This window comes from Nyctibius grandis, chromosome Z, assembly GCF_013368605.1.
Source record: "Nyctibius grandis isolate bNycGra1 chromosome Z, bNycGra1.pri, whole genome shotgun sequence".
Classification (NCBI taxonomy): domain Eukaryota; kingdom Metazoa; phylum Chordata; class Aves; order Nyctibiiformes; family Nyctibiidae; genus Nyctibius; species Nyctibius grandis.
In genome coordinates this window covers 53,784,876-53,812,348 of record NC_090695.1, presented here as the reverse complement: position 1 = coordinate 53,812,348, position 27,473 = coordinate 53,784,876, and the positions used below count along the sequence as shown (strand labels likewise).

Below are 27,473 nucleotides of genomic sequence, written 5' to 3'. Positions count from 1 at the left end.
TGCCGCTCCCCCGCCTCCCCGCCCCGCTCCCCGCCGGGCGGGCACCGCGGAGTCCCGCCGCCGCCGCTGAACCGTGCTCAGGGCCTCGCCGCGTCGGGATGAGCCGCGTTTCCCCATGGAGACCAAACGGGCCGAGATCCCCAGCAGCGTCTTGGACGACCTGTGCAGGTAGCTGCGGGGCGGGGGCGTTCCTGGGCCCGCCTCACGCCCCACAGCCCCGGCCTGCCGGCGCCTCCTCCTGCCCCCGCCCGGCGGCGGCGCCCCGGTCCCGTAGTGCCGCGGGCCGCCCGTTGCGGCGAGCGGGGTAGGCACCGTCTCCCCGCCCTGCTCCCTCTACCCTTCCCTTCCCCTTCCCTTTTCCCCCCTGCCCGGTGCGAGGCGCACGATCGGGCCGCTGGGCCAGCGTGGCGTGGGGCCCGGATTTCTCGGGGCAGCTCGAAGCGCTCCGTGGGCTGTCGGGACTCTCAGGGGGAAGCGGGGCGGCCCGGGGAAAGGGGCGGTGTCAGTAATCCCGCAGCGGCCGGGAAGCGGAAGGAAGGGGCCCGGTGCGGTTCCCCCCCGTGCCTGTGTGGGGCTGCACCCACCCCCATCACGGCTTCGTGGCCCGAGGCGCCGCCTCTCCGGTGGCAGCTTTCCTGGCGGGCCGGGAAGGGTGCCCGCCGGCTCTCCTCTACCGGGCTGAACCGGCGGCGGGGAAGAAGCCGAGTGGGGAAGAAAAGGGAGAACATAGTTTGGGAGGTTTTGCGGTGTTCGGCAGCTCATGCTCCTTGGCCGAGGAAGGTAAAACTGCGTCGGCGGTGTTTGCGCAGGTGAAAGAAGATTTAGAAGCATAAGGTTGATGTGACGTGTGTAGTGGTGAATTGATGTGATGCTTACAGTTCAAAAGTCTGGTTTCATTTAGAAGGGGTAGCAGGGAGTCCCTTCTGCTGATTTACCTCTGCTGGAAGAGAATGTTTCAGTGAGACAGAAAAGGAAGAGCCAAAGGAATACCCTTCAGTCGGAAACTCTCCTCTTCCCCACGTCAGTCCTTTCAGAGTGAGATGGCTAGCTTTTCTCGCCCTAAAGGCTACCACATTTAAATTTTCCTAAGACGTGGATTCTGTTTTCTTGGGGAGGCGCTTTCTCCCTTTTTGGTCTCAACCCCTGATCATCTGTGGCTCAGCCCTTTGGACTTTTTAATTCATCTGTCATCCCTGGAATTTGATGCCCCAAACTGCATGTGATATTTGACATGAAGTAATCCTTCTGTCTTGCCTCCTCGAAAGGACTTCTGAAGTATTTATGTACAAGAGGGAAAGGTTACTAGAGACGAAGGATAGTCCACTTCCTGGAATTACTGTTTTCAAATGAGTGAAAATGCTTAGAAGTGAGAATACCACAGGAAGCTGGAACTGCTTCACTCAGTAGCGTTTTGTCGTGTATCTAAAGCAAGAGTCAGAGTTTGCAGTATGCAAGTAAATTTTCAATTCTCTAAGTCTGGCCTCTGAAGCATGTTCGTGGTTCCATCATGTGTCCTTTGAGCTCCCTACAGAGAGGTGGGACTTGTCTTTTACATGCCTGCTAACATACGAAGCAGGGTTTAGGACTTCTTCAGAAAATCCAGAGGGGAGTCACAATGGTTACAAAACTGAAATAGCCTATTAGTGTCACTCCTGTGGGGTGACTGGTAGAAGCGCACATGAGTAATCAGATCTTACATTGTTACAGGGTCAGTCCCACTGTCTTGCTGTGTTCCTCTGAGCTGCTGTCATCTTCTACCTTTGAAACAGTGTTTTATCTTCTAATTGTATGAATGTAGTCGTGTGGCTTTAATTAAAAAAAAAAAGCCTTAGAATGGTAGATCAGAGGCTTGTAGTTACCTTCTGTCTTGCTCTTCATCTTTTCCTAATTCAGCTTGTTGACTTTAATTTGCGTTAACAGATCAGCCCTGCTTCAAATATATTGCCTTGCTTGGAGATGGACAGAACAACTGAAAGGAGCAGAGGAGTCAGGCTTTCCTGTGGGAAAGAGAGAAAGGATTGTGGTGTGCACTGGAGGAGTGACAGGGCCTGACAGGCCTTGGCCCAAGGGAGAAGATAAACTATTAGATAAGTGGAAGATCAGTGGTGCTGCGTTTCAGGTGGTTGGCTATAAAGGGGTTATTAAAATATCTGTCGCTTCCCACATTCTTCAATCTGTGTATGATAGTAGTGAAAATTTTGGTGGAAAGAGCCAAGCAATTTTTCATACTGTTACTGAGAAGATTAAAAATGTTTCTAGCACAACATATACTTTGCTTTCCTTTTTCTTTTTCTTTTTTAAAATTCTGTCAGCAAATAAAACTTCAGTAGTAAAATAATTGTAATTTCAGTATAACAGGTTTGGAAAGTTACAGGACCCATACGAATTCTCTAGTATCTTTTTATATGAACTGTAGCAATGTGAGCTGCAAATCTAAATAATTTTATGAGATGGCAAGCATTCACGTTATTCTTACTAAGCTAAACCGTGAAATATATCTGTTTTCAAGTCAAGCTTGCCCAGTAGTTTGAGATTTTTTTATTTTAGTGGTTTGGGGTTTTTTTTGGTGTATTTGAAAACGAAAAAGCTAAGTTAAAGCTTAGATGTCCACAAAATGGAACTATTGGTTTTATTTATATCTTGAGAGTGCTAGAATATCTGTCAGACTTCTACACTTTGTCTTTGAACAGGAATATTTTCCTTTGTCCTGAAGCAAAAGGCCTGGATTCTCTGCAGAAAACTCTTACTTGTTAAAAATTTGTGTATGCAGGAGATGCAATCATCAGTACTTCTCACTGTATCTGGCATTTTACGTGCTTGATACATTTCCTTATGACAGAAGGAGCACTATGAGCTGGTGCTAATTCCATCCACATAATACATTGCTGAATTAAGGTGTGTTTGGATTTTACTTTAAGCTGAACCACTTTCTTTAGATTCTTCACAGGGGCTCCTGTCTGGGCAGAGGCTCAGGGAAGTTCCATGCAGAGGCTACTCAAAGACGTGCATGTGTAGGTCCTCAGATCACTTGCAGCTGTTCCAAGTAATGCAGCCAATTAGTCTAAATAATAATTCCACTGTTTGGGGGCAGCTAGAGCTGTTTTAATGCCTGCAGGTAATTCTCATGGCTGTTGCTAGCTCCAAAGGCATACAAAGGTGCCTTAGGTGGTATCTTAATCTTTTAAGTCTTGAGGGGAGGGTGTGGTGGTTCTTTCTTTTGTTTGTTTTTGTTGAGCCTGATAGGCTGAAAAGACATGAGTACTGCTGGGTAACCTTTACCACATGAGTTATTTTATTTTTGCAATTGTGAATTAAAGCTTCCAAGTTTTTATGTACTGTGACGGTGACTGTATTTCTTTTTGTAGTAATCAACTTTGATCTTAAGTTAACAAATACTGTTCAATTGTATAGTTAATTGGGCTAAGACTCCAGATTTTTATTGTCTGTAGTGACTTAACTCAGTTTTGAGATTTGTGAACTTCTGGAAGGGTCTGGATTATGTTCTTAGGCTGGGTTTGTCGCTTCATGTTATTTTTACAAAGTTTTGCTTGAAGTGTTTGTGTGATCATGTATTTTGCTGAGGGTAAAGTTTGGCTATTTAGTAGCAACTGTAGCATTCAGCATCAAATTGAGTTCTTAATTGGACAAGGGAAACAGTGTACCTATTTCTTTTGTGGGAGAAAAAAAGAACCAAACCCTTTGGGCTCATTGTGTCCTTGTGGATGTTTTCTCTGATACTAACCTTACTGTTTACTTAACCTTACTGGCTGAAGGAAAGAAGCCAGAGAGTGGTGGTCAATGGGACAGAGTCCAGTTGGAGGCCTGTGTCTAGCGGAGTCCCTTAAGGGTCGGTACTGGGACCAGTACTATTCAATATATTCATTAATGACTTGGATGAGGGATTAGAGTGCACTGTCAGCAAGTTCGCTGATGACACAAAACTGGGAGGAGTGGCTGACACACCGGAAGGCTGCGCAGCCATTCAGAGAGACCTGGACAGGCTGGAGAGTTGGGCGGGGAGAAATTTAATGAAATATAACAAGGGCAAGTGTAGAGTCCTGCATCTGGGCAAGAACAACCCCATGTACCAGTACAAGTTGGGGACAGAGCTGTTGGAGACCAGCGTAGGGGAAAGGGACCTGGGGGTCCTAGTGGACAAGAGGATGACCATGAGCCAGCAGTGTGCCCTTGTGGCCAAGAAGGCCAATGGCATCCTGGGGTGTATTAGAAGGGGTGTGGTCAGCAGGTCGAGAGAGGTTCTCCTCCCCCTCTACTCTGCCCTGGTGAGGCCACATCTGGAATATTGTGTCCAGTTCTGGGCCCCTCAGTTCAAGAAGGACAGGGAACTGCTAGAGAGAGTCCAGCGCAGAGCCACGAAGATGATTAAGGGAGTGGAACATCTCCTTTATGAGGAGAGGCTGAGGGAGCTGGGTCTCTTTAGCTTAGAGAAGAGGAGACTGAGGGGTGACCTCATTAATGTTTATAAATATGTAAAGGGCAAGTGTCATGAGGATGGAGCCAGGCTCTTCTCAGTGACATCCCTTGACAGGACAAGGGGCAATGGGTGCAAGCTGGAACACAGGAGGTTCCACATAAATATGAGGAAAAACTTCTTTACGGTGAGGGTGACCGAACACTGGAACAGGCTGCCCAGAGAGGTTGTGGAGTCTCCTTCTCTGGAGACATTCAAAACCCGCCTGGACGCGTTCCTGTGTGATATGGTCTAGGCAATCCTGCCCCGGCAGGGGGATTGAACTAGATGATCTTTCGAGGTCCCTTCCAATCCCTAACATTCTGTGATTCTGTGTTTTTCCATGTTGTGGGCAGTGGAATGTATAATAATTTCATATAGGTTATAGCTAAGCTTAAATGTAGAATTTTTAATGCATGTTACTAAAAATTCTCTTGCATGTTGGCTCTATTAAATCAAGTGCATTGGGTGAAGGGCTCTCAGGCCCTGGGCTTTGTTTGTCCTGTGGAGCGAAACATATAAAGTTTCTTGCTATAACTTATGTTGAGTCAAACATTCACAGCTGACTTCACAGAAGCTAATGCTGAAATTATACAGCACTGAAACCTGTACTAGAGAATCAATGGAAGCTAGCTCTTAAAAAAAAAAAAAACAAACAACCAAACCAAAACCAACCAAAAAAAAATCAAACACAAAAACCCCACAACTTTTTTTCCAGCAATATAAAATAACAAGTAGGCTTTTATATTTGTCTGTAGAGATCTGTGTGAGAATTGAGTGTGGTAATGGTGGTGGTTATTGGTTTTGCAATGAAAGCATTTAACATTCTCCTAAGGATAACAAAAATAAGATTAAAGACACTAGTCTAATGCACTTTCATTTAACATGTCTTTTTCCAAGCTGTCACAGTTTTTTCCCTACTGGTAAAGTAAATTAAGAGACTTCTACACTTAGAATTCGTATTCAGAGAGTAAAATGTTATACCTCCATTCTTATTCAGAGAGTAAAATGTTACTTGCCAGCATGTGAAAAGAAGCTGAAAGCTAAAGACAGGTACATAATGTCTTCAAACATTTGTTGAGTTCCTAGGCTGTTTTAGAATCATACAATGCCAGGATACAATTTATTCTAATTCTGATAAGTTATTGTGTATTTAAGCTTCAGTAGTGGGACCACTCTGACCCATTCTGTTAAATAATGAGTCACAGGTATCCACATCATTTTTTTGTCGTGCTGTCTTGTGTGACTGAGTTGTTCTTTACTGAATAAATAAGTGGAGGTACAGAGTCTTAATGTAGGTTTGGGGGCTTCTTGGTGCTCTCTTTTTCTCCTATAAGCGAGTGCTGTTACCCCATCTTTTGACTTCAGGACTGTAGTGGGTTAACATTGGCCAGCAGCCAGATGCACACCCAGCCACTCACTTTCCCTCTTCAACAGGTTGGGAGAGAAAATAGGATGGAAAAGCTTGTGGCTCAGGATGAGACAGGAACATTGCTTACCAGTTACCATCATGGGCAAAACAGACTCAACTTGGGGAAAATTAATTTAGTTTGTTGCCAGTTAAAATAGATTTGGATAGAGAGAAACAAAGACAAAAAATCTTAAACAGCACCTTACCCTACATCCCTATTTTTCTGAGGTTCAACTCCACCTCTTCATTCCTGACTCCTTTACCTCCTTCCCCCAGAGCAGTGCAGGGAGCTGGGGAGTGGAGGTTGTGGTCAGTCCATAACACTTCGTCTCTGCTGCTTCTTCCTCCTCATGCTTTGCCCTGCTCCAACGAGCGGTCAATCCCATGGGCTGAAGTTCCTTCAAGAAGTATCCATCTGCTTTGGCATGGGATCCTCCACAGGCTGCAGTGTGGACATCTGCTCTGCCATGGAGCACCTCTTCTCCCTCCTTCTCCTCTGACCTTGATGTTTGTGCTGGTGTTTCACATTCTTTTTGTCTCTTCTTCTGCCTGTCTGGCATTTTTGTCCTTTCTTAAATACACTTTCCTAGAGGTGGCACCACCTTGGCTGATGGCTTCAGCTGTGCCCTGCGGTGGGTCCACTGGACACTGCTGGAACAGCTGTGTCCAGCATGGACCAACCTTGGCCTCTTCTCAACAGAGGCCACCCTGTAGCACCCTGCTGCCAGCACCTGGGCCCCTGCACCTAGTACAGCCTAGAGGTGCCTGTTGTTAGCACTTCAGTCACTCTAAGTAACTTAGGAGTTAACTTTTTGATTAATAAGTAGTTTTCTAATTGGCTTTGCTCTTGTTACTCTAAGCCTAATGCTGTCATGTTCTTATTCCTCTTTGGTACTACTTCTACGTATTGTACCTTCAGATTTAAGTTCAGCTGCAGTGCTTGGGCATGAAAACATCATCAACTAGTTATAGAATAAAATAGACTTATTTTACCTTTAATCTACAGCAGTTTTATATGTAAGATCTATTTTCAGCAGTAATAGAGCCTTCAAAAAAGAAAGGAGCAGTCGGGTAAGTAGGAAAATATTGTTGTTGAGGTGAATAAGGTTATTTATGTAAGGGAGAGTGTCTGCATCTTTAAGGGTATCTGGTCAAGGACTTTCTTCAATGCAAAAATAGGATAATAAGGAGGAAGGCATAAACAAAATGTACAGGGACACGGTCTTGAGAGAGGAACGACAAAGAAGAAGATGGTCAGGAGAACTAAACCGGGCCACTGATTGCTGAGAGTGTGTTGGAGTGTGGAAATGTTCATTCCAGCAAGTTTATCTGAGCAGGGACCTGCTCCTGGGAAACTAAGGGGGGAAAAAAGGGGAAATCAACCAAAAATATACAAACACAGGCCTAAGAAGACAAAAGTGGAGACAAAGACAAGAAACAAACCTGCCAATCATGCTAATTGATGAGCTATCATAGAATGGTTTGGGTTGGAAGGGACCATAAAGATCATCTAGTTCCAACCCCCCTGCCGTGGGTAGGAACACCTTTCCACTAGACCAGGTTGCTCAAAGCCCCATCCAATCTGGCCTTGAACACTGCCAGGGAGGGGGCATCCAAATTTCTCTGGGCAACCTGTTCCAGTGTCTCACCACCCTCACAGGAAAGAATTTCTTCCTAATATCTAATCTAAATCTACCCTCTTTCGGTTTAAAACCATTCCCCTTCATCCTATCACTACTTGCCCTTGTAAAAAGTCCCTCTCCAGCTTTCCTGTAGGCCCCCTTCAGGTACGGGAAGGCTGCTAGAAGGTCTCCATCATCTCTCTCGTCATCTTCGTGGCCCTCCTCTGGACTCGCTCCAACAGCTCCATGTCCTTCTTATGCTGGGGGCCCCAGAGCTGGACGCACTGCTCCAGGTGGGGTCAGGCACCACTTCCAGGAAGATCAGCCTGGCCTTTGGATCTGATAAGACTGTAAACTGGGGAAGGGGGATCTCACGCTAGGCTGGGAGGGGTCGTCAGGGGAAGGGGAGCAGGGGGGCAAAGCAGGGCTAGGCAGAAAGGGGTATAAGAGGGGCTGATTGTGTGTAAAACTGGGCTGGTCAGTACGCTTGTCTGGCTGAGCCTTTCACCCGATTGCCACAGCCTGTCCTATCTTTTTACATCTTTTTACTAAATCTTAATTTTCTCTCTGCGTAATCTCACTCTCTATACCATGTACACGTGTGCTGCAAGCGTGAAGTGCCAGCTACTGATGAGAGCTATGTGTGTGAGTGGACAGGATGTCAGCTACTGGAATGAGGAGGAATGTCTCAGTGCCAGATACTCACATGGGTGGGGGTCTAGGCTTCCAGCCTCTGGAGTGGGAATGGTGGGTGTCCTTAAAACCAGCTACTGTGGGGGGACTAGGTGAGTGAGGGGCAGAGGGCTGTCAGCTGGAGCAGGACCAGGACTGTGGGTTGCAGCTCATGTGTCTGGTGCCAGCTGCTGGTCTGGCGGGGGGGCGAGTGTCTTATCTTCCCCAAACCTGTTGTGCATGTGTACTCACTAGCAAACTTCAAGCTGGACCAGCCATCAAGGCTGTGTGACGGGTATGAAGGCCTGGGATCTGGGCAGGGGTATTGGGTGGATGGAGGGAACTGTGCTGGTACTTGGGGGACCTGCGAATGTGCATGTACTTGTGAAACTCAAAAGTGTCAAGTGTGTGCCTGTACTAGTGACCTTCTGCCTCTGCCAGCTGAAGAAGAGAAGGGGACTTGGCTCTCTGGGCTTGTGTTTTCTGTGAGTCCTGTATGTAGGTGCTGTTGAAGGCAGCACCTTGTCTGTGGCAGCCTGTGTGACCAGCTGTGTCAGTGTCCTGTGGGGGATACACGCTGGGCTTCACTGCTGGTTGAGCTTGCCAAAGGGAAAGCGGCAGCTGTGTTCCTTGGCCTGGGCAGAGACTCCGGGGATGGGGCTGGGCTCCAGTGGCCAGGCAGGGGGCAGTCCTTGGCCAGAGTGGCTGGGAGAGGCAATCACTTTTGACATTCCTTAACAATTTATACGTGTCAAATTTTAAGTAAAGATGTCTTAAGCATTTCTGTTTCTGGCAATGATATGCGCTTTTAAAATTCAGTTGATGGTACTCAAGAGTTAAATGTACAAGATCTCTGTCAAATGGTTTAAGTTCAATGGGGCGGGTGACCTTAAATTTCCAAAAAGAAAATTCTGTTGTTCTTGATCTTACGAATAAAAGTAAATAAGTAACGCTGCTTCTGCTTAAGTAAAATAAGCTATCACACAATGCTACTTACGCCTCTGAGACTCGATATTTGTGTGCAAGTATCTGAGCTAAAGCATTAAGTAGACTTGAAAAATGAACCAGTTGTTCATGTTCTGTTTCAGACTGAGAAAATTAATAGGATCATATTGAATTTTAAAATCTGCATAAATTAAGAGTTTACTGTGGTTTTAAGTGAAAATACATAGCTATGTTTAACTTGTGTCCAGAAAAACATGCATTGACTTCTGTTATCAGAGTTTGCAGATGTGCTTTACTGGACACGTGAAAATGCTTTCATTCTTGTAATATAGCCATTTATGTAGGAAGTTCTTGCCCTCCCTGTTTTCACAACAGTTAATTTACTTAGTTTATTGTAATTGACTTTTGTGAAAGAACATCATGATCCATTCTCCTTCTTGACTTTAAAAGTTGTATTTTACTCTGATGTGAAAACGTTTTGTTGTCCAGGTGGTCTGTTGCTCTGTGCTAATGTATCAGTAATTCCACTGTTGCAATGCATTTTTGTTGTTAGATTTATTTAAATCAATAGATTTGGCTAGTCTTACTCTTCTTTCTTTCCTGGCAGCCGATTTATTTTGCACATTCCAAGTGAAGAGAGAGACAATGCAATCAGAGTGTGTTTTCAGATTGAACTTGCCCATTGGTTTTACTTGGATTTCTACATGCAAAACACACCAGGATTACCTCAGTGTGGGATAAGAGACTTTGCTAAAGCTGATATCCTTTTTATTACTGTGATTGTTTTCTGTCTCAGCGGATAAAGTGCAAACTGAATATTGTTAATGAAATGTCCTACTTGCAGCAGGAAAATGTCAGTTCATGTGTTAGCAATACTGACTTTTAATTACCAAGTATGCAATTTTATCTGTTCATTGCTTCCGTAATTTTGTGGCATCCACAAAATAGATGTTTCTCAGACTGCTAAAGAACTATGGAAAACACGTAATTTCTGATCTTTGAGGATTTTTCCTCATGGTTGCACTTTGACAGACTAGGTGGATTTCAAAGATGAGCTGTTGGAGCTCTTCATGGTATTTTGTCTCCTTAATTTAATCCTTTTGCAAGTAAACAGTGACATGAATGTTACCATAGCTGAAGGTGGTATGTGTTCCCCCAAGAAGAGTGGTATGTAGTTGGAAGTACTGACAGTTGCTCCTAGAAACAGTTCTGTTTCTGGTAGGGGAGAGGGTGCATTTTCACTGAATTCATATGCTTGGCCTCTGCTTTTTTCATTGCTTACAAGGGCCATTGGAACGTACACTATCTAGTCCTTGCTGGAGAAAAACCTGTGACTTTCATCGAGCAAGTGTTTTAGTTTTAACCTTTTCCCATGTGTTCTTGATGTGGGATTGGAGTATTGCTTCTAACTTCCATCATAATACTATCTGTGGTTTCACTATCCAGAATACTTCATGATGATGTTGTCTGTCATTTCACTGCACGATGTTCTTCTCTATTAGTTTGATAACAGAGATTTACTTTGAAATACTACAGCTTTTATTTTAACAATAAACTGTAAAAATATGATAATTTTATGTTGCTTGATATTATGCGGTTATTTTTCATTTATTTTAGGTATGTTTTAATTCAGAATTCTTCTAGCAATTGTAGGCAGTGCAGGAAAAATACGATATAGTAGACGTTATTTGTTCATTACATGTGTCCCTCTGCAGCTCACATTTGCCAGAAATATTAGTTCTGCTGTAGTGTCGTATTTTTAACTACTGTGCTATGGAATATTTTTTATTGGTAGTATTATTTTATATGTAATATATAATATTAATACTTTTATTAAGGACTTGCAGATTTGCTTTCCAAGTTTTAAGAGTTATAAAGGTTGCTCATGTTTTCTCTGCATGGTGAGTTTTGGTAAAGTGTATTAGAATTTAGATCTCAGTAACCTGATGCCATTAAAACTATTTTTTTTTGCATAGTAAATACTTAAATACAGATTATGTACCATAGTCTAACAAATGATTGTGGGAAGAATTTATCTCCACTTACTTCAAGCAGGAGATGAAACTCCTTTTGTCTGTCTCACCCACTTCAAAATGAAAAAATGTGTTTAAGAATAATACATATTCAAAATAACTGTTATGTGGGTACTTTTTCTTCAAAACTAGGGGAGACCTTCCTTCAAACAAGCAGCCTTGTGCCATCTCTTTTCTTGTCTGTTTTTTCTTTTTTAATTGCCTTGTATTAGAATTACCAAATTACTTGATGCTTTTCAACCTTTAGAGTTTGGTAATGGATTACTTGTAATATTTTTTACTTACAAGAGAATATATCGTGAAAGCACTTAGGGGAGGGAGTGTGGTTATTGTAAATGTTGAGTGGGTATCTTTTGTATGTCTGTGTGTGGTTTGAAACTGGATGCTTAAGTTTATCTTCCTTAACATGCCGCTGTACTCTTCAGTCACTGCCCTTTTTTACTGCCTCAAGGTGAAGACGTACAAAAGGTTTTAGACGAGTGGAAAGAATACAAAATGGGAGTGCCAACCTATGGTGCAATTATTCTCGATGAGACACTTGAAAATGTAAGTAGGGAAATAGTTGTGACAGGCTAGAGGGAGGGAAGGCGTATGCTGGCAGAAGTGAGCTTTTTGTTGTTTACATTTTTCATCTGGAGAAAAAAAAAAGAAGTGCTTCAGATTCACAAAGACCTGACAGTTACTTGACACTGTTGAGTGTGTACGGAAATATCATATGGGAGACAGTAAATACATTTCTCCTTGCTTTCCTACTCAGGTGGTGTTTTGTTTTTTTTTTTTTTATTATTCTGAGTTGCATGGTCCCATAAAAGATTTTGGCGTTCTTGCTAGAACACAAAAAACCTAATAGGTTCCTTGCTCCAGGCTAAAGTATCACAGAATCACAGAATCACAGAATGTTAGGGATTGGAAGGGACCTTGAAAGATCATCTAGTCCAATCCCCCTGCCGGAGCAGGATTGCCTAGACCATATCACACAGGAACGAGTCCAGGCGGGTTTTGAATGTCTCCAGAGAAGGAGACTCCACAACCTCTCTGGGCAGCCTGTTCCAGTGTTCGGTCACCCTCACCGTAAAGAAGTTTTTCCTCATATTTAAGTGGAACCTCCTGTGTTCCAGCTTGCACCCATTGCCCCTTGTCCTGTCAAGGGATGTCACTGAGAAGAGCCTGGCTCCATCCTCATGACACTTGCCCTTTACATATTTATAAACATTAATGAGGTCACCCCTCAGTCTCCTCTTCTCCAAGCTAAAGAGACCCAGCTCCCTCAGCCTCTCCTCATAAGGGAGATGTTCCACTCCCTTAATCATCTTCGTGGCTCTGCCGCTGGACTCTCTCTAGCAGTTCCCTGTCCTTCTTGAACTGAGGGGCCCAGAACTGGACACAATATTCCAGATGTGGCCTCACCAGGGCAGAGTAGAGGGGGAGGAGAACCTCTCTCGACCTGCTGACCACACCCCTTCTAATACACCCCAGGGTGCCATTGGCCTTCTTGGCCACAAGGGCACACTGCTGGCTCATGGTCATCCTGCTGTCCACTAGGACCCCCAGGTCCCTTTCCCCTACGCTGGTCTCCAACAGGTCTGCCCCCAACTTGTACTGGTACATGGGGTTGTTCTTGCCCAGATGCAGGACTCTACACTTGCCCTTGTTATATTTCATTAAATTTCTCCCCGCCCAACTCTCCAGCCTGTCCAGGTCTCTCTGAATGGCTGCGCAGCCTTCCGGTGTGTCAGCCACTCCTCCCAGTTTTGTGTCATCAGCGAACTTGCTGACAGTGCACTCTATTCCCTCATCCAAGTCATTAATGAATATATTGAATAGTACTGGTCCCAGTACCGACCCTTAAGGGACTCCGCTAGACACAGGCCTCCAACTGGACTCAGTCCCATTGACCACGACTCTCTGGCTTCTTTCCTTCAGCCAGTTCACAATCCACCTCACTACCCGATCATCCAGACCACACTTCCTCAGTTTAGCTGCGAGGATGCTGTGGGAGACCATGTCAAACGCTTTACTGAAATCGAGATAGACCACATCCACAGCTTTACCATCATCTATCCACCGGGTTACATCCTCATAAAAGGCTATCAAGTTGGTTAAGCATGACTTCCCCTTGGTGAAGCCATGCTGAGTGCCCCTAATGATCCCCCTATCCTTGATGTGCCTAGAGACAGCACATCAAGTATCTTTTTGGAGAAGCAGGGGATGGTGAAGGGAAGACACTTAACAGAAATTGGTTAGAATATTGGGTGTTTGACAGTTGCATTCCCCTGTATTTTGCAGGTGCTTTTGGTTCAGGGTTATTTAGCAAAGTCTGGCTGGGGATTTCCAAAAGGGAAAGTAAATAAAGAAGAGGCTCCTCATGACTGTGCTGCTAGAGAGGTAAGTTATATTTGTTTCCCTTAAATTTAAGCTAGAGAAATGAAATTTTGGTGAAAGCAGGATATATGTGTTAGATGAAAAGACATTTTACTTACATATCTCTTTATTGAAATCAGGTAAATAAATAGTCTGTTCTTGCAGGATTCTTCTGCTGTAGCTTTTAGTGCTTTTCTGAGTTCCAGAGTGATAATCAAGGGTGTAGGTCTGAAATTTAAAATCACTGTTCAATGTTTTTAATTGTTTTGCACTAACTTGCTAAGTTAAGTGAGCACTATTTTTAAAGTTCTCTGCTGAACTATCAATTTACTTTTAAGTATTATTTTTGGTGCTTGGGAAATCTTATGTACTTTATGGCTTTTGGAATCTTAATTTCAAGGGCCACCATAACTGTAAAAAGGTAGAAGAATGGAAGTTTAGCTTATGTACTTTGGGCTATGTAAAAAGAATTGGGTTGGAGGTTGTAGAAGATTATGTAAAAATTGTGAAGAACTTTACTTTTCTATTTTTCAGTGATGCGGGAACAAAGATCAATGTATATAGCAAGTAAAATCTGAAAAATAAAATAATCTGTGGGATTTATTGCTGCTGGAGGCCTAGATATATAGTGAAGCTGCATATTAAAAATATTCTGTAAAAGTATTACTGGTACAAGCTCAATGTTCATATAACATAATATATCTGGAATTTTTGAGAGGAAAAATTAAGATGAGGGAGAGTAGTAAGATGCATTAGTTTTTTTCATGGTTGGACTGAGTCAGTATCTGAGAAGTCATGGATTTTTTTAAAATATACGTGTCAAAGATGCATGAATGAAAAATTCCCTGTTTCTGATTCCCTGATGGTGCTTGCCATACCACTCATATATTTAATATGGACTTGGAAAAGCAAAATAAGATCTTAGATCTTAACATTGCACTGTTATGCAGTGGACACACATGAAATACCCTTTCATGTTAGCAGTTACTGGTCTGTGAGTGTAGAACATTGTTTATATAGCATCGAATGACTTGCCAAAGAGTGAAACACCTGAGCTACAGATGCAGTAGGCTGTCATTGTAGAACTCAAGGGCTGGGGAAGGATGAGCAGAGACTTAATAAGGTTAACTCGATTATTCAATGCATGTCTCCTTCCCCCTACCCCATAAATAGCTTGTTCAGTTAAACTGTTACTAGTCAGGCGCTTTTAGGATTGGTCTAAAGGACTGAACTGAAGGTAGAAGAGACCATAGAAATATATGGACCGCAGCACAGTGGACAGGACAAACTAGGCGTAACTGCTTCAGGAAGGAATGACGTGAAGTATGCTTTCCTCTTTACTTTAAGTTATGCTAGCAAAAGTGGGCATAGTTATACTGGGAAAAAAATCTTTTGGTGGTGTTTTTAGTTTGGAGAATTGATTTACATTACACGGGTGAACAGTACTGTTGCTATGATCTTTTTCCATCAAGGTGGATTGTCATTGTGGATAAACTGGCAAGTTCCTCAAGGCTTACATGTGGCCAGGAATCTCGATGTCTGTAATATCCATGCATAAGTCTTTTAACAGCTTTTAGTGGAGTCAGCACAGGTCTAAAACCATAAACTGCATCTGTATAAGGTCTCATTGAAGAGGTCTTCACTGGGCAGTGCCTACATAGTTCAGTAGTATTTCAGAAGATGATGAGGGCAAAACCATACTAAATGGATGATTCTCTTGGTAAAAGGAGTTTCTACAGTGAATTCACTTAAATCACCTGGAAAGATCGTTTAGGAGGGGAAAACACTGGTGTCAGTAATAAGAGTAAATATGGAAGAAAAGCGTATCTCCTCTTAATTGAAACAGTGTGTGGTGGGGGTTTTTGTGGGTTTTTTTGTTTGTTTGTTTGTTTGATTTTTTTTTTTTTCCCCTAAAATCTGCTGTTCTTAATGTAGTTGCATGGGAAGATGGCTTACTTTTTATTTTGGTATAAGAGGGGTTGTATGTGGTAATTCGAAGACTAACTGGTCAATTATTTGCTTTATATTAAACACTTCTGTTTTGTTCGTATTTGTGCTTAATTTCCTCTGCACTTTCAAAAATGGAACTTAAAATCACTTTGCTGATACCAATATGTATGCTGGTATTTTGCATAACATATTTTCAATATTTCCTGCTATTATTATTTTATATGCAGTTATTTGGTTCTATTTTTCATTATACATACCCACAGGAGGTGGGTTTTACTGAAGATCCCGTCCCTCTTTTTAATTCTAAATCTGGTCTTTAAAAAATGTAACTGAGAATTTCTGCCTTTGGATTATTGGCAGTGGGGCTTAATAGCCCTGGGGTTAATATCCAGTTCTATGTGTGATTGTTCACATGCATGTTCCACTATCTGGGCAGAAATATTTTGGACAGAGGTATCAATCCTCCATGTTCTCTGAGTACTTGTATTTCCTGTGGAGATTTTGAGGAGTAGGAAGTTTTTAAAAATGAGTATTTACTTAGCAAGCTTAGAGGCATGATCCGACTTAAGCTATTAGGTGTGTTTGACATGGATCTTTTTATATTGTAAACCTTGTGTATTTAAGAATGTTGTTAAAACTAAGTATTTCGAAGTAAGGCTTTGAGCAACCTGATCTAGTGAAAGATGTCCCTGCCCGTGGCAGGGGGGTTGGACTAGATGATCTTTGAAGGTCCCTTGCAACTCAAACCATTCTGTGAATCTTATGACCCTTTGCTGCAAGACCATAAAATATGCAAAGAAAATGTTCTTTTAAAATATCATTGTCTTTCTATCGATCTCCAGCAGGTATAACACTCCTATTTTTTTCTTTAGAGTAGCTGACAGTGCAGTTTTAAGTTTGTTTATCCGTGTGAATGTGCAGTTTGAATTTTGTCGTAAGTTTTGCTACCATATTGCTGGGTTTTGTTATGAATGTTAAAATGATTATGTGTATTGGGGGTAGAAGGTTCATGAAGTAGAAGGATAATTGAAAGAAGAAAAATTGAAGTGCAAGTAAACCCTGCTGGAATTCGAAGATGTCTTTAACTCCCAAATAGTATTTTTTTCTGTGAATAAGATTTCCGTGCATCCAGCAGCATGGAGGAGCAGCTAGAGACTCCCATCCATATTAATAAATTGCTATGTGAAGGTGTAAGAGAGTTGTTTCAACTTTTATTACAGGTCTGTCTGTCTGAGAGAAATGTAAAGCACATAGGATCTTAGATACTTTTTCTATTATTGAGCATATATCTATGTGTAAAGGCTTTTTTTTCCCAGCAAGATCATGGATAGATCTGAAAAAAAGTCATTCCTACCCTTGTGATAGGTTCTGAAAGGATAAATCTGAATACACACACTGATTTCATCTATATGCTTCTCAGGTGTTTGAAGAAACTGGGTTTGACATAAAAGATTATATCTGCAAAGAAGAATACATTGAGCTGCGAATTAATGATCAATTAGCACGACTGTACATCATTCCAGGAGTTCCCAGGAACACAAAATTCAACCCCAAAACTAGAAGGGAAATTCGGGTATGTGTTATCTTGTTTCAATCTATAGGAACCTTGTTGTGGAGCTTGATTTTTAAAACTAATGGTCTGTAAAGTAATAAAACTACCAAGCATGGTGAATACCTCAAATACTAGGTACAAATAACATCTCTGCACTGTAGGGTCTTGTCAACTTCTTGCAACTCGACTGCAAAGGCTGATTCTTGACCATCTGTCTGACATCTCCATTCATCACGAAAACAACATTAGAGCATGCTGTCAAGCTATAATTCTCCCCTTCTTTTCTCTTAGATGGTGTATGCGTTAATCATTTCATGTTATTTCTAGTTATAGCTACGTATATAACTATATATTCTTCTGAAGATGTAATTACTAATTGGTGATACACAAAAGCCTACATATCAGAAGGAGAAAGTAAGGATTGTGTTCTCTCTTTCATGGCTAATACCATCCAGACTTAGAGAACCAGTGTATTTTAAGGAGGAGGTTGGGAAGGGGATACAAAACGGGAACTATTTTGGATGGTTTGTGTACTGTTAGGCTCTTAAAAGGTATTGTGAAAGAGAGGAGCAAACACTCGGGTAGTAGACTTGTTGGAAACTTTGTTCCTGATACTCAAATTTCAAAGATTATGGGTATCTTTCTTGTATTGCAATTCAGCTTAAAGCAGCTATCCCCATATTTTCATACAGATAGTGCCACTGAACAGGGCATCTGGCTTTCTAAATAAGAAAAGGTACTTGTAGTTGACTTAGACGGGAGTCTCTTTTTCCATTAGAGACCTGTTTTTCAAAATACAAAGTAAAAGAAGATGAACTTTGAGGTTTTTTAAAATGTACAGGAAATATCTCCCTTTGTATAACGGTGAACATCTGCATGGGGGTGATGAAGAGGTCTTACAATGACGGATTTTTGTCTCCCTGCTGAAGCACCATCTTCCTCTGATCTAATACAACTGGGCATGCCATTTTTATATTCCCTGTAGAACTATATTGAAAACCTGTTCAGTTTGTAACTTCTTTCCATAATATGCATCTTATCTGGACCTAGGGTTTTGGGGCTAGGTTCTGCAATAGAAAAGCTCACGTGGGTTCTTCTACACTGGGTGTATTCAGAATTCCTGATTTCGTTCCTCATTCTGCAAAGTATACACTTTTAATAGTTAAAACTATAATGTGTAAATTATAGCACAAATCCTATTCTTTACCCACGTTTTTTTCTTTCATAACAAAACCTGAAACTTACTCTGCAAACTAAATCCCTTTCTTTCTGATAACTTTTGAGCTGGTATTGGTAGTCTGGTGGTTTGGTTGGTTGGTTTTTGAAATCCTTATTCAGAATTTAGTTGTTGAATAATACCTTTCATATTTTAGGTGCTGTATCTTGCAATGAGTATGTGCTGTACCATATGTTACTCTGTAGTTGCAGGTAGAAGAATTACCCCTCTTGTGAAAAACCCTGTTGTGGCCTGTTAATTAAAGTCTTCCATTGTAATTTTTTCATTAGGGGAAATAATTGTGGTTGAGACACATTTGTAACATTCTGTAAGGCTACAGTAGTGGGTATTTTGATTTTATTTCTTGTTTCTCTAGAATATTGAGTGGTTTTCCATCGACAAGTTACCATGCCACAGAAATGACATGACCCCAAAGTCCAAGCTGGGTTTGGCACCTAACAAATTTTTTATGGCAATTCCCTTCATCAGGTATGTTTGAGATGAGGCAGATGCTAGGCCAGTGCCTTTCAGATGTCTTCAACTTCTTTAGATTTGTTTTTGTAAGTAGATCTTGTTGCGCTGCTCCTTGCTCACAGGCCATTACGGGAATGGATTTCCCAAAGGAATGGAGATTCCTCAGATAGTGACAATGGATTTTCATCTACAGGGAGCACACCCTCTAAGCCCAACTTGGAAAAAGCTAGGTAAGAACCAGGTCAGTTTAACACCTCTATATCCTTTCTATAAAACATTGGCCATACAAAGCTGCTTGTCCTTTCTCCAAGTATTTGTGTTCCAGTAATAGAATGGGTTAATAAAAAAAATAAAACTGCGACCATATCTCATAGGATTGTAAATAGGATGAGAAGTTAATTAATGTCATGATACACTTCTTGGGGTAAATTCTCACATGTGTGAGAACTGAGATAATTTATTGAGTCCTTTCTATGGGAATCCAAAAAACAGAAGCTAAAACAAGTAGTTAACTTTCAGTGCTTCAAGTTCAATGCTTTTGTCACTTCCACAGAGGAAAAACAGGACTCTCTAAAGTAGGAACGTAAAGTACTATCAGAAGTAACTAGCTAGATAAAACCTGTGGGGGTCAGTAGAGGGACAAGTGCTGCTGACTTCTCATTCAGCTGAGCTAAAAGCAGTAGAGCAAACTTTAAAACCTGTAGTCTTAAAGAGAAAGCTATGCTCCAGTAATTCGAGTCACGTCAGCACCAACACTGACAACAAGAGGACAAATGCTAATGTGGACCTAGCCTGCTGTCTATGCAGAACATAGGTTTCCTACCAGCTGGCAAAACAAAGTTGGGTGAATGCAGTAACAATTATTACAGTTTCCACACTTGGTTACTTAAGCTTGTCTTCCAGGTTGTTCTCAAAAAGCAGAAAATTCTTTCATATTTCTCTTCTGCTATCAATAAGTTTGAAATTGTGTTGTAAACTCTTTTTGTTTTCCTGTAGTAGATCCAAACTTCGCTGTAGTCAGCAGGTGTTTACAGATGGCTTTTCAGGAGAGCAGTGCGTGAAGCCAAAACAGCCACAGAAGCCATATAATCATCCTGAGATGTCTGAAGTTTTGAAAATAAAGGTAGGTTGTTTCTTAGGCAAACATATGCATCTGGGCTATTTAAAACAGATGTCTTTGTTCATAAGAGTTCCTCTCTAGAATGAAAATATTGAATTTTATTACCATAGCATGCAAAAATAAAACCATGGAAAAAAAAAAGTCTTGGGGATTCTCAGATTTATCTGACATTGGAGGTGGTGGTTATCAGGTGGTAGTTGTGTTGTTTCAGGTATAGACAGCGATTAGTACTCACCATTTTGGTGTCCTCTTGCATTAGTGTATGGGAACTCACCGAATTGAATTTATTGTGTAGTGCAGTGTCTGTAACAGTGCAAGAGAGACTGAGTAACAGCTGATGACTCTTTGTAACTTAAGTGTATGGTTAATTTCAGTGTGCTTCAGTTTGTCTACAAAAGATACCATTTATATGTTTTGAGGTTATTTGGAGGAAAGTTTGATAAGTGGGAAGTATCAGTGCAATGATATTCAATACTGCTATTTAAACTCTTCTCTTTACTATATTTTGGGCTTAATAGCAGAGTCAGAGCATGAGGAGCAATGGCAGAAAGCAGTATCAAGACACTTCCAGCCAAAAAAAGCGAACAAATGGAGTCCACAGTCAACCAGTTAAGCAAAACCATACCTTGGTAAGAAACATGCAGTGACTGTCTCATTAACAGGTTCCGGTAATGCTTAACAAATGTCCAGGCCAATGTCCTGCTGAAAAAAGTAGAGTGCGTATCTATCAAAAGTATATTTGATCAGAATATTTGATATGTATTTGTAGAAATATGACATTTCTTACCTTGTATGCATATACATCTATAGACAAGCATACTAAACTTCAAATTTTGCATTTTGGAAGTAAGTCTTATTTTAGCAGTTGAAAAATTTGTCAGCAGTTTCAGTAGACAGTCCTGCAGCTTTCCAGGTTCCTGTCAAGTAATAGCCTACTGTAGTGTGTCATAATAAGTCAGTGTAGTACCTGTCTTATTTATTCATGTATGATGTATTGTTGTAAGCATGGAGTTTTGTTATGCAACAATTAGATATGAAGTGGTAATGCGTATGCTTACTATTTCCCTTCTCTCTAGCAAACATGTTGAGATGCAGATTTGACTTCAACACCAGAATCTCATATAATTTTTTAAACATACAGTAGAACTACAGCAGTTTGTAAATTCCAGTATGGCATTCTTGGTTTGTTACCTTTTCCCTGCAGTCTTTGTCCCCACAGTTCTGCTGGCTGGGAGAAGGCTCACTGAGATACCTCTTTTTTTTTAATATAATGTGGTTTTGACATCCCCCCTCCCCCCGGCCCTGTTCTTTATGGCTCTCTAATTCTACTTTGTTGGCTCTTGTGCAGCAGTGAGCCCCACTTCTCCATGCAGCTCAGCTGCCTTGTCCAGGCTTTAGTTTTTTCTAGTTTACTGACTGTAAGCTACCTTCTTCCCATTCTGGCTTGTGGTTGTTACCTTCTCTCTGTTTTGCCTGTAAAAGTGCAGAAACCATAAACTCTCATCCTGTAAAATCCTCACAGTAGCAAGAAACAGTTAGTTGCGTTTGGGTCTGAGAGTAGAAGAATGAAAAGTCAAAGAATTGACTGCCCAGAAATTTAGCTGTATAAAGAAAAAACTGTAATGGGAATCTGTGGGATCTTGATGGATCTGTTAATACTCCACAGTTACTTTGTAGACTCTTTACAGACTTTGCTATATACTTCTGTGGTATTTCATTTGCATTTTCATGATTGTTAGTCTTGTGAAGTTTAAATATTTCATGTCCCAGTGATAATTTTCTAATACAATTTAGAGGCCAGGGAACTCTTAATTCACACAGTGCAAAGGGCCATAATTTCCTCTGTATTTGTATACTTACAGCAGCATACCTGGGGCTAAAACTTAACTCTTCCCTGGAAGGTTCTAAGTTTGTGTCTCTAATGCATGCTGACTTAATTGGCAGTGGCAGTATGTTTGCAAATACATTCCCCTTGCTTTTTGGGGCAAGCTGATTGAAGAACAGGCTTACGCATGTGCAACTTTGATTCCACACCATCATATGCAAGACCTTTCCAGCTTAAAACATTTAAACAGCACTCAAAATTTTTCCCTAAAAGCCTGCATTTTAAAAATGGTTTGTTGACTGTTTAAAAGGTTGCATGCTTCTGAAAGACTTGTAGACTTGAAGCATGCTTACTAGATAAAGTAACATGATAGAATTCATGCTGAGTTATAAAATAATTCACATCAGGTGTGTCAAAGCAAATATAACCAGAATGCCTTTTAGCTGATGCTTAAGCTATACCCCTAAGAAACAGAATGCCATTTCTTTATGAAGTGTGTAATGTATGGTCATTCTCTTAACCAGAAATGTGAAAAAAGGCTTAATCCAAGAAGACTTCAAGATAACTTTGAAACAGGCAAGTGCAGTCTGAATTTTCATCCATTGTCATGCCTTACAGGCTGAAGACACTGGGATAATGATGGTTGAGGGTTTTTCCTCGTATGCTAACCTACCAAATGTTGTAAAGCCATATTTTTCTAAGGCAGTCTGAGTTCTTTTCTTTTTTATTATTTGGTTAGCTTCATGTGCTGCTTCATGTTGGTTTTGTAATTCTTCTCCTTAATTATAAGACTGTCGGATTATACTAGATGTCTGAGTAAAAAGAAAGCTGGTTTAGGAAAACAGCATCTGAGTCAACACAATGCTAGTAATTGAGTGTTGGTTCAAGGCTTTCTGTCTTACTAGTAATAAGCTGCAGTTGATATTGGACTACTCTGGAGAGTGCACACAGTTCTTGACTTACTGGTCAGAAAATAAGGCCATACTTCTTTCCTCTTTATTAAGAAATGACTTGCAAAATAGCACTTGTGGGTAAAACTGGCTATTGAAAGCGTCCCCAGATTGATATGACTTTAAAGATTTGTTCTAGCCACTAGATGACTTGTAAATACGGCTGTTTGAGTTACCTTTTTCTGTTTATGAGCAGATACACAGATTTTGTCATAAATATTAATTGAATATACATTTGAGGTATGGCTTTGTATTGTTAGTGATGCTCTTATTGATAACTATCTGTTTAAAATTTGTTTAATGCTTTCTTTTCTTTAAGCAGATGCAGCATATGAGATGTGTTGCTCCAGTGAAGACCCACTGCCAGAACACATAGAGGGACATTCTGTGGCATGCAATGGCCATTACAAATTTGCTTTCTCATCAAGAGCTTTCTTGAGTTTCAAGTTTGACCATGATGCCATAATGAAAAGTTTCGACCTCTGACAGCAAACTTGTTAGGAACAAAAATCAGACTTGCCTGTTGCAATTGAGGGGGTTTCTTATCCAGCCTTACTCTTTCTCAGGAGTTTTTTTGTTTTGGTTTGTTTGTTTGTTTTTAAATGCAATGCAGGGACTGACTGGTGGTTTGGAAGGGTTTGTTCTCTTTGCAGTATGGGAGTGGCATAGTCAAGTGTTGGCACTTTAAATGCAGTATAGCCTTTGTCCACAAAAGTACCTTTCCAGTGTTCAGTTCACTTGTTCCCAGCTATGCATTAGAGGGCATTCTTTTTTCTTTGTTTTGTTTTGGTTTGGTTTTTTTTTTAAACTTGCTGTGTATTTTGTAGAATGTCATTGACTTTTTTTTTTAACTGTTGGAGTATACCAGCTTGCTAAACTTTAACTGCGCTGATGTAAATTATTGGACTTGTTAAGTCATTATTGTGTAGTACATTGCAATATTATGTCAGTGGCAATGAAACTGATTCTCAGAGGACTCCTCTGTCCCAGTGATTTTGAAACCAAGTTGAACATTTCAGACCTAGCCTCAGCTTGTCATCCTTTCCTTGTCCTGGTTGCTTGCCCAAAATACCTTCCCTCCTTCACACTGATAGTTTCTGTTGGCTGGCTGGCAATCAGTAGTACTTGGAGCCAAATTTATAGCATGCTGACTTCTTGTACCTACTCTGCCTCTGTCTTCAGTAAGGATACACAAACTGGGTAGAACCTAGCTGTTCAGCGTGTCTACCTTCAACTCTTACGCACTGTCCCCAGCTGGATAGGAAGAAGCTGCAAGTTTATGTTATCCCAGTTGCAGCTGCTTTCAAAACAGAAAAGCTTAAACTTTGTGAGAGGTTGCTTGTGTAGAACTTTACTGAACGTAAATAAGCCTCTGTAGAACTTGCTGAGGAGGAAGGCAGGTGCATGGATAATAGAGTCATTGTGTGACACTAAATGGCTTAAGCAGGCTTGCAATAACTATTCTAAGGGTGTCCAGTATTGTATTCTGTGCTGTTGTTCTCAGATCTCTTGTGTAGTGTATGCTCTGTATATATCCAGTAGTATTGAATTGCACTTGCAGTTAGCATTTAAATGATGAAGCCTCAGTCGTTTTCAGCTACAACACTATTAGTAAAAATATCAAAGATTGGCAGGGGTGGGGAGGGTGGGGAAGAGAAACAAAAGACAGAGTTGAGGTGTCTGAACTGTTAAATCGCCTTCATGATTCAAATTAAGGGGTTTTGAACACATGCTTTGCAGTGGAGAGAAATGCACTGAAATAGTTTGTCACAGCAGCTTGTAGTAGCAAGCATGTTATCCCAGATTTAAAAATGGACCTTTCTCTAAAATAAAGGTAATTGGTAACTTCATAGGTTGAATGAACTACATCCTTGTCTCATCACAGTGTCTCATGCACTGAGTCTTTATGCAACTCATGTATCATCCAAAATCAAAATCCTGGTCTTCCTTCAACCACCCTACTTCACCTACCCTACCTGATACGTTACCTAGTGCTTTTCCTCAGAAATAGCTTTAGAATTATCTTCTGGTTTACTTACCTGCCTAGCAGCAGGTGATTTGTGACTCTAATGCTGTAATAATCTTGGCAATAGGAATGCTGGACTTCTGTATCAGTCAACAGGAGAAAAAGACTGCAGCATTTCCTCCTTCTGGAGGACAGGAGTCCTGAGGGCCTTGTCTTTCAAGACCAAATTGTGAAATAGCTCAATCTAGCTTCGTCTCACTTTGTTTAAAAAAAAAAAAAAAAAAAGGTATCCAAAGGCCATTCAAAACAGTACACAGCGAAGAACAGTAATTGAGACAGTGGTGTAATGCTGGAGGAGGTTAATGATATTCAGCTTCAGGTGAAAACTAATGTTTAGTTCTTTAGTGCAAGTAGTTGATTTCCCAGCAAAAGTGCCTTTACTCATGATGAGGCAGAAGTTTGTATTCATATACTGAGGCTGCTACTGCCTGTGGAGTTAACAAGACTCTCCTAGGCATGATTAAATATCAGGCTGTGGAAATCTTTAATAAGTAAGCTGACTTTTCAGATAAATTACAGTTCCATTTCATCTAGTGCTCTGTGAAATAAGGGGGATGTTTATGAAACAGTGAACTTGGAAGGAGCTTCTGTCAACTGTTTGCAAAATAATGTCCCAAAGGGAGTCTTTGGAAGGAAGCAAGAGTGTCCTATGAATAGGAGATGCTGGCTCTCCTCTATATTCACTGGGTCATTTTTTATTTCTTAGTGAAAGGTTGGTTCAGTGTAAGAAAAATTGGTTGCTTCATTAAGCAACCCAAAGTGGGGCTTATACATATGTCACAATTTTAGTAAATCTAGCCTTAATGTGAGTTGCAAATAAATGTGATAAATATGCAATAACTTACTTCTTTGTATAAGGGTACTGTTTCTTGTAGTAGCATTGCTTTCTGCTTTCTCAGTAAGGTTTCTAAAACAATGTAAGTGTGGTGGCATGGGATCTACGTTATGGGTTCCATCATGCCTTGCACTGTGAATATTTTTAATTGTTTACTATTGTTTATGTATGTTCTTATGTCACCATCATTTTGTAAGTAAGTATATTTCTAAGTTTAGAAGTACAGTTTACGTTATCTTCTGTATATCAGTGAAGAAATAACAAGTGAGATACAGTTCCGTGAGTTTTTATTTTATGGGAGCTAGACACAGAGAAACAAGTAACTGTTTGCATGTCAGACTCGAGAGCTTATGTCAAGATACTTGAAAACCAAACATTGCTCAGTTTGAGAATAGTTGCCTGTAAGGGGTTACTCAGATTATGAATGGTTATTCAGTGTTCTTGAAATTGAAAAACTTGTGGAATAAACAAACGTTCAACAAAAAAACTACAAATGTGTGGGTGCCCAGAATCTAGTACTAGTTTGCAGTTTCTAGTACTGCATAAACTCCCTGCTTTAGTGTGAGATTTTTAGCATCTCTCCTTCACAGAATGCTCTAAACTTTGAACTTGGACCGAAGAGTCATCTGCTTAATGGAATGACGTATGTTCTGTGCTGAAATGCTATTAACTTCAACTCCTTGATGTACATGCATGCTTTTGAAAGTAGCTGTGTCTTACATAGTTTGAAGTCTGGAAACGGTGGTACTGGGAAGAAGAGGGAAAATAGCTTTATTTATTGCACAAACGAAGTATTTTTTTACACAATAGTTGCTAATAAAATTTTGTGTCTAGTCACTGTTCCAGGCTTCTGTGCTGTGCTCCAGCCTTCCTGATTTAATTTGGTGATCTGAGATCAATACTTACTGTGTTTTTCCTTCACCTACTTGTGGCTATTATAAATGTAACAGTTCCTTTTAAAAACAAGGCAGGCTTCGGGTCTGGCTATTCCTAACAGACTTGCCTCTCAGATTGTAATTTCAGATAAATTATTTTTTCCAACTTTTACTTACTGTAGTAGAGTAGCTTTTGTTGATTTGCAGTTTATAGCAGCACTCATATCGTTCTGGTGTGAAGAGCAAGAATCTACATTAAGAATCCACGCTGTAGTATAATGTGGTGCAAGACAGCGCTGCTGCTCCGTGGTTGACTGGCTGTCCAGTTGTTGGGTCAGTGGGCCGTTTAATCCTCAACTACCTGTTTTTAATAAATTCTGAGCAACAGAGGTTTTTTTTAGAGGTAAAGTCAGGTGCTGTCATCTTTTAAATTAGAAGGTTATACTCTAAATGTGTTAGGAAGCTCAAAATTATTGAGAATTGGTAGAATAGCCTCTCTTGTTGATTTAAAATCAGTTTATTTACAGAAATTAAGTCTTTCACTGTAAATGTTAAATAATCTGGTGATTATACATGACTTCATAATTTCAGATTTTTTTATTACAATATTTCAGCTTTTGAAGCAAACAAAATTATTTAAGATATGATAAATTTCTACAAACTAACTGAAGGTGCTTTAACAGTACATGAAGCTTGGAAATGCCACTGCTCTTGCATAATGGGTTTTTGTTCTTATGCATTTATAGCAATATTGTAGTTCAAGAATGAAAGTAGGCTAAATGCTAGTGTTTGCACTGTTCTTAATCCTGTACGTAAGTACTGATAGATGCAGTAGGATTTGTGCTGTGTGTGCATTTCACCGTTTCAAGTAGGTTGTGAATTTACAAGGAAGACAACATATGTAGCAATTACATTGGCCACATTCAAGATCATACAAGGGGAAGTATTGTGGATTAGTAGTAGTACATTAAAATTAAATGCTCGGGTTTTAACTTGTCTTTTCATCGAAAATGTTAGGTTAAGCTAGACGACTTATTGTATAGATTCAGCTTTACAGAAACCCTTATCTTTAAATTGTTTTTAGTTCTGGGGTACTTCTGGGAAGGAAGTAAAAGTGTCTTCAATTCCTACAATG

The 27,473-nt window shown here is 40.7% G+C and overlaps 1 protein-coding gene across 6 annotated transcripts; it reads left to right on the top strand.

Annotated features, from left to right (window-relative positions):
• Positions 1-21: 21 nt before the first annotated feature.
• On the top strand, positions 22-24,226 carry DCP2 (decapping mRNA 2). Of its 6 annotated transcripts, none has more exons than XM_068423153.1 (11): positions 31-168; positions 9,729-9,880; positions 11,573-11,700; positions 13,441-13,539; positions 16,886-17,038; positions 18,610-18,722; positions 18,830-18,937; positions 19,707-19,830; positions 20,349-20,456; positions 22,177-22,228; positions 22,925-24,226. In XM_068423153.1, the coding sequence occupies exons 1-11, from the start codon at positions 116-118 to the stop codon at positions 23,086-23,088; spliced, it is 1,254 nt and encodes a 417-aa protein (XP_068279254.1). In that variant the 5' UTR covers positions 31-115; the 3' UTR covers positions 23,089-24,226. The 6 variants fall into 6 exon arrangements, with proteins under 6 accessions (XP_068279256.1, XP_068279254.1, XP_068279253.1 ...); XM_068423152.1 differs by having other exon boundaries at positions 20,346-20,456; XM_068423151.1 differs by having other exon boundaries at positions 19,704-19,830.
• Positions 24,227-27,473: the final 3,247 nt, after the last annotated feature.

Coding starts and splice junctions, on each gene's coding strand:
- DCP2 (XM_068423150.1), top strand. CDS start 116: ATGGAGACCAAACGGGCCGAGATCCCCAGCAGCGTCTTGGACGACCTG. Junction 18,938..19,703: donor CCCAACTTGGAAAAAGCTAG/GTAAGAACCAGG, acceptor GTTTTCCTGTAG/TAGATCCAAACTTCGCTGTA. Junction 22,229..22,924: donor TCAAGATAACTTTGAAACAG/GCAAGTGCAGTC, acceptor TTCTTTAAGCAG/ATGCAGCATATGAGATGTGT.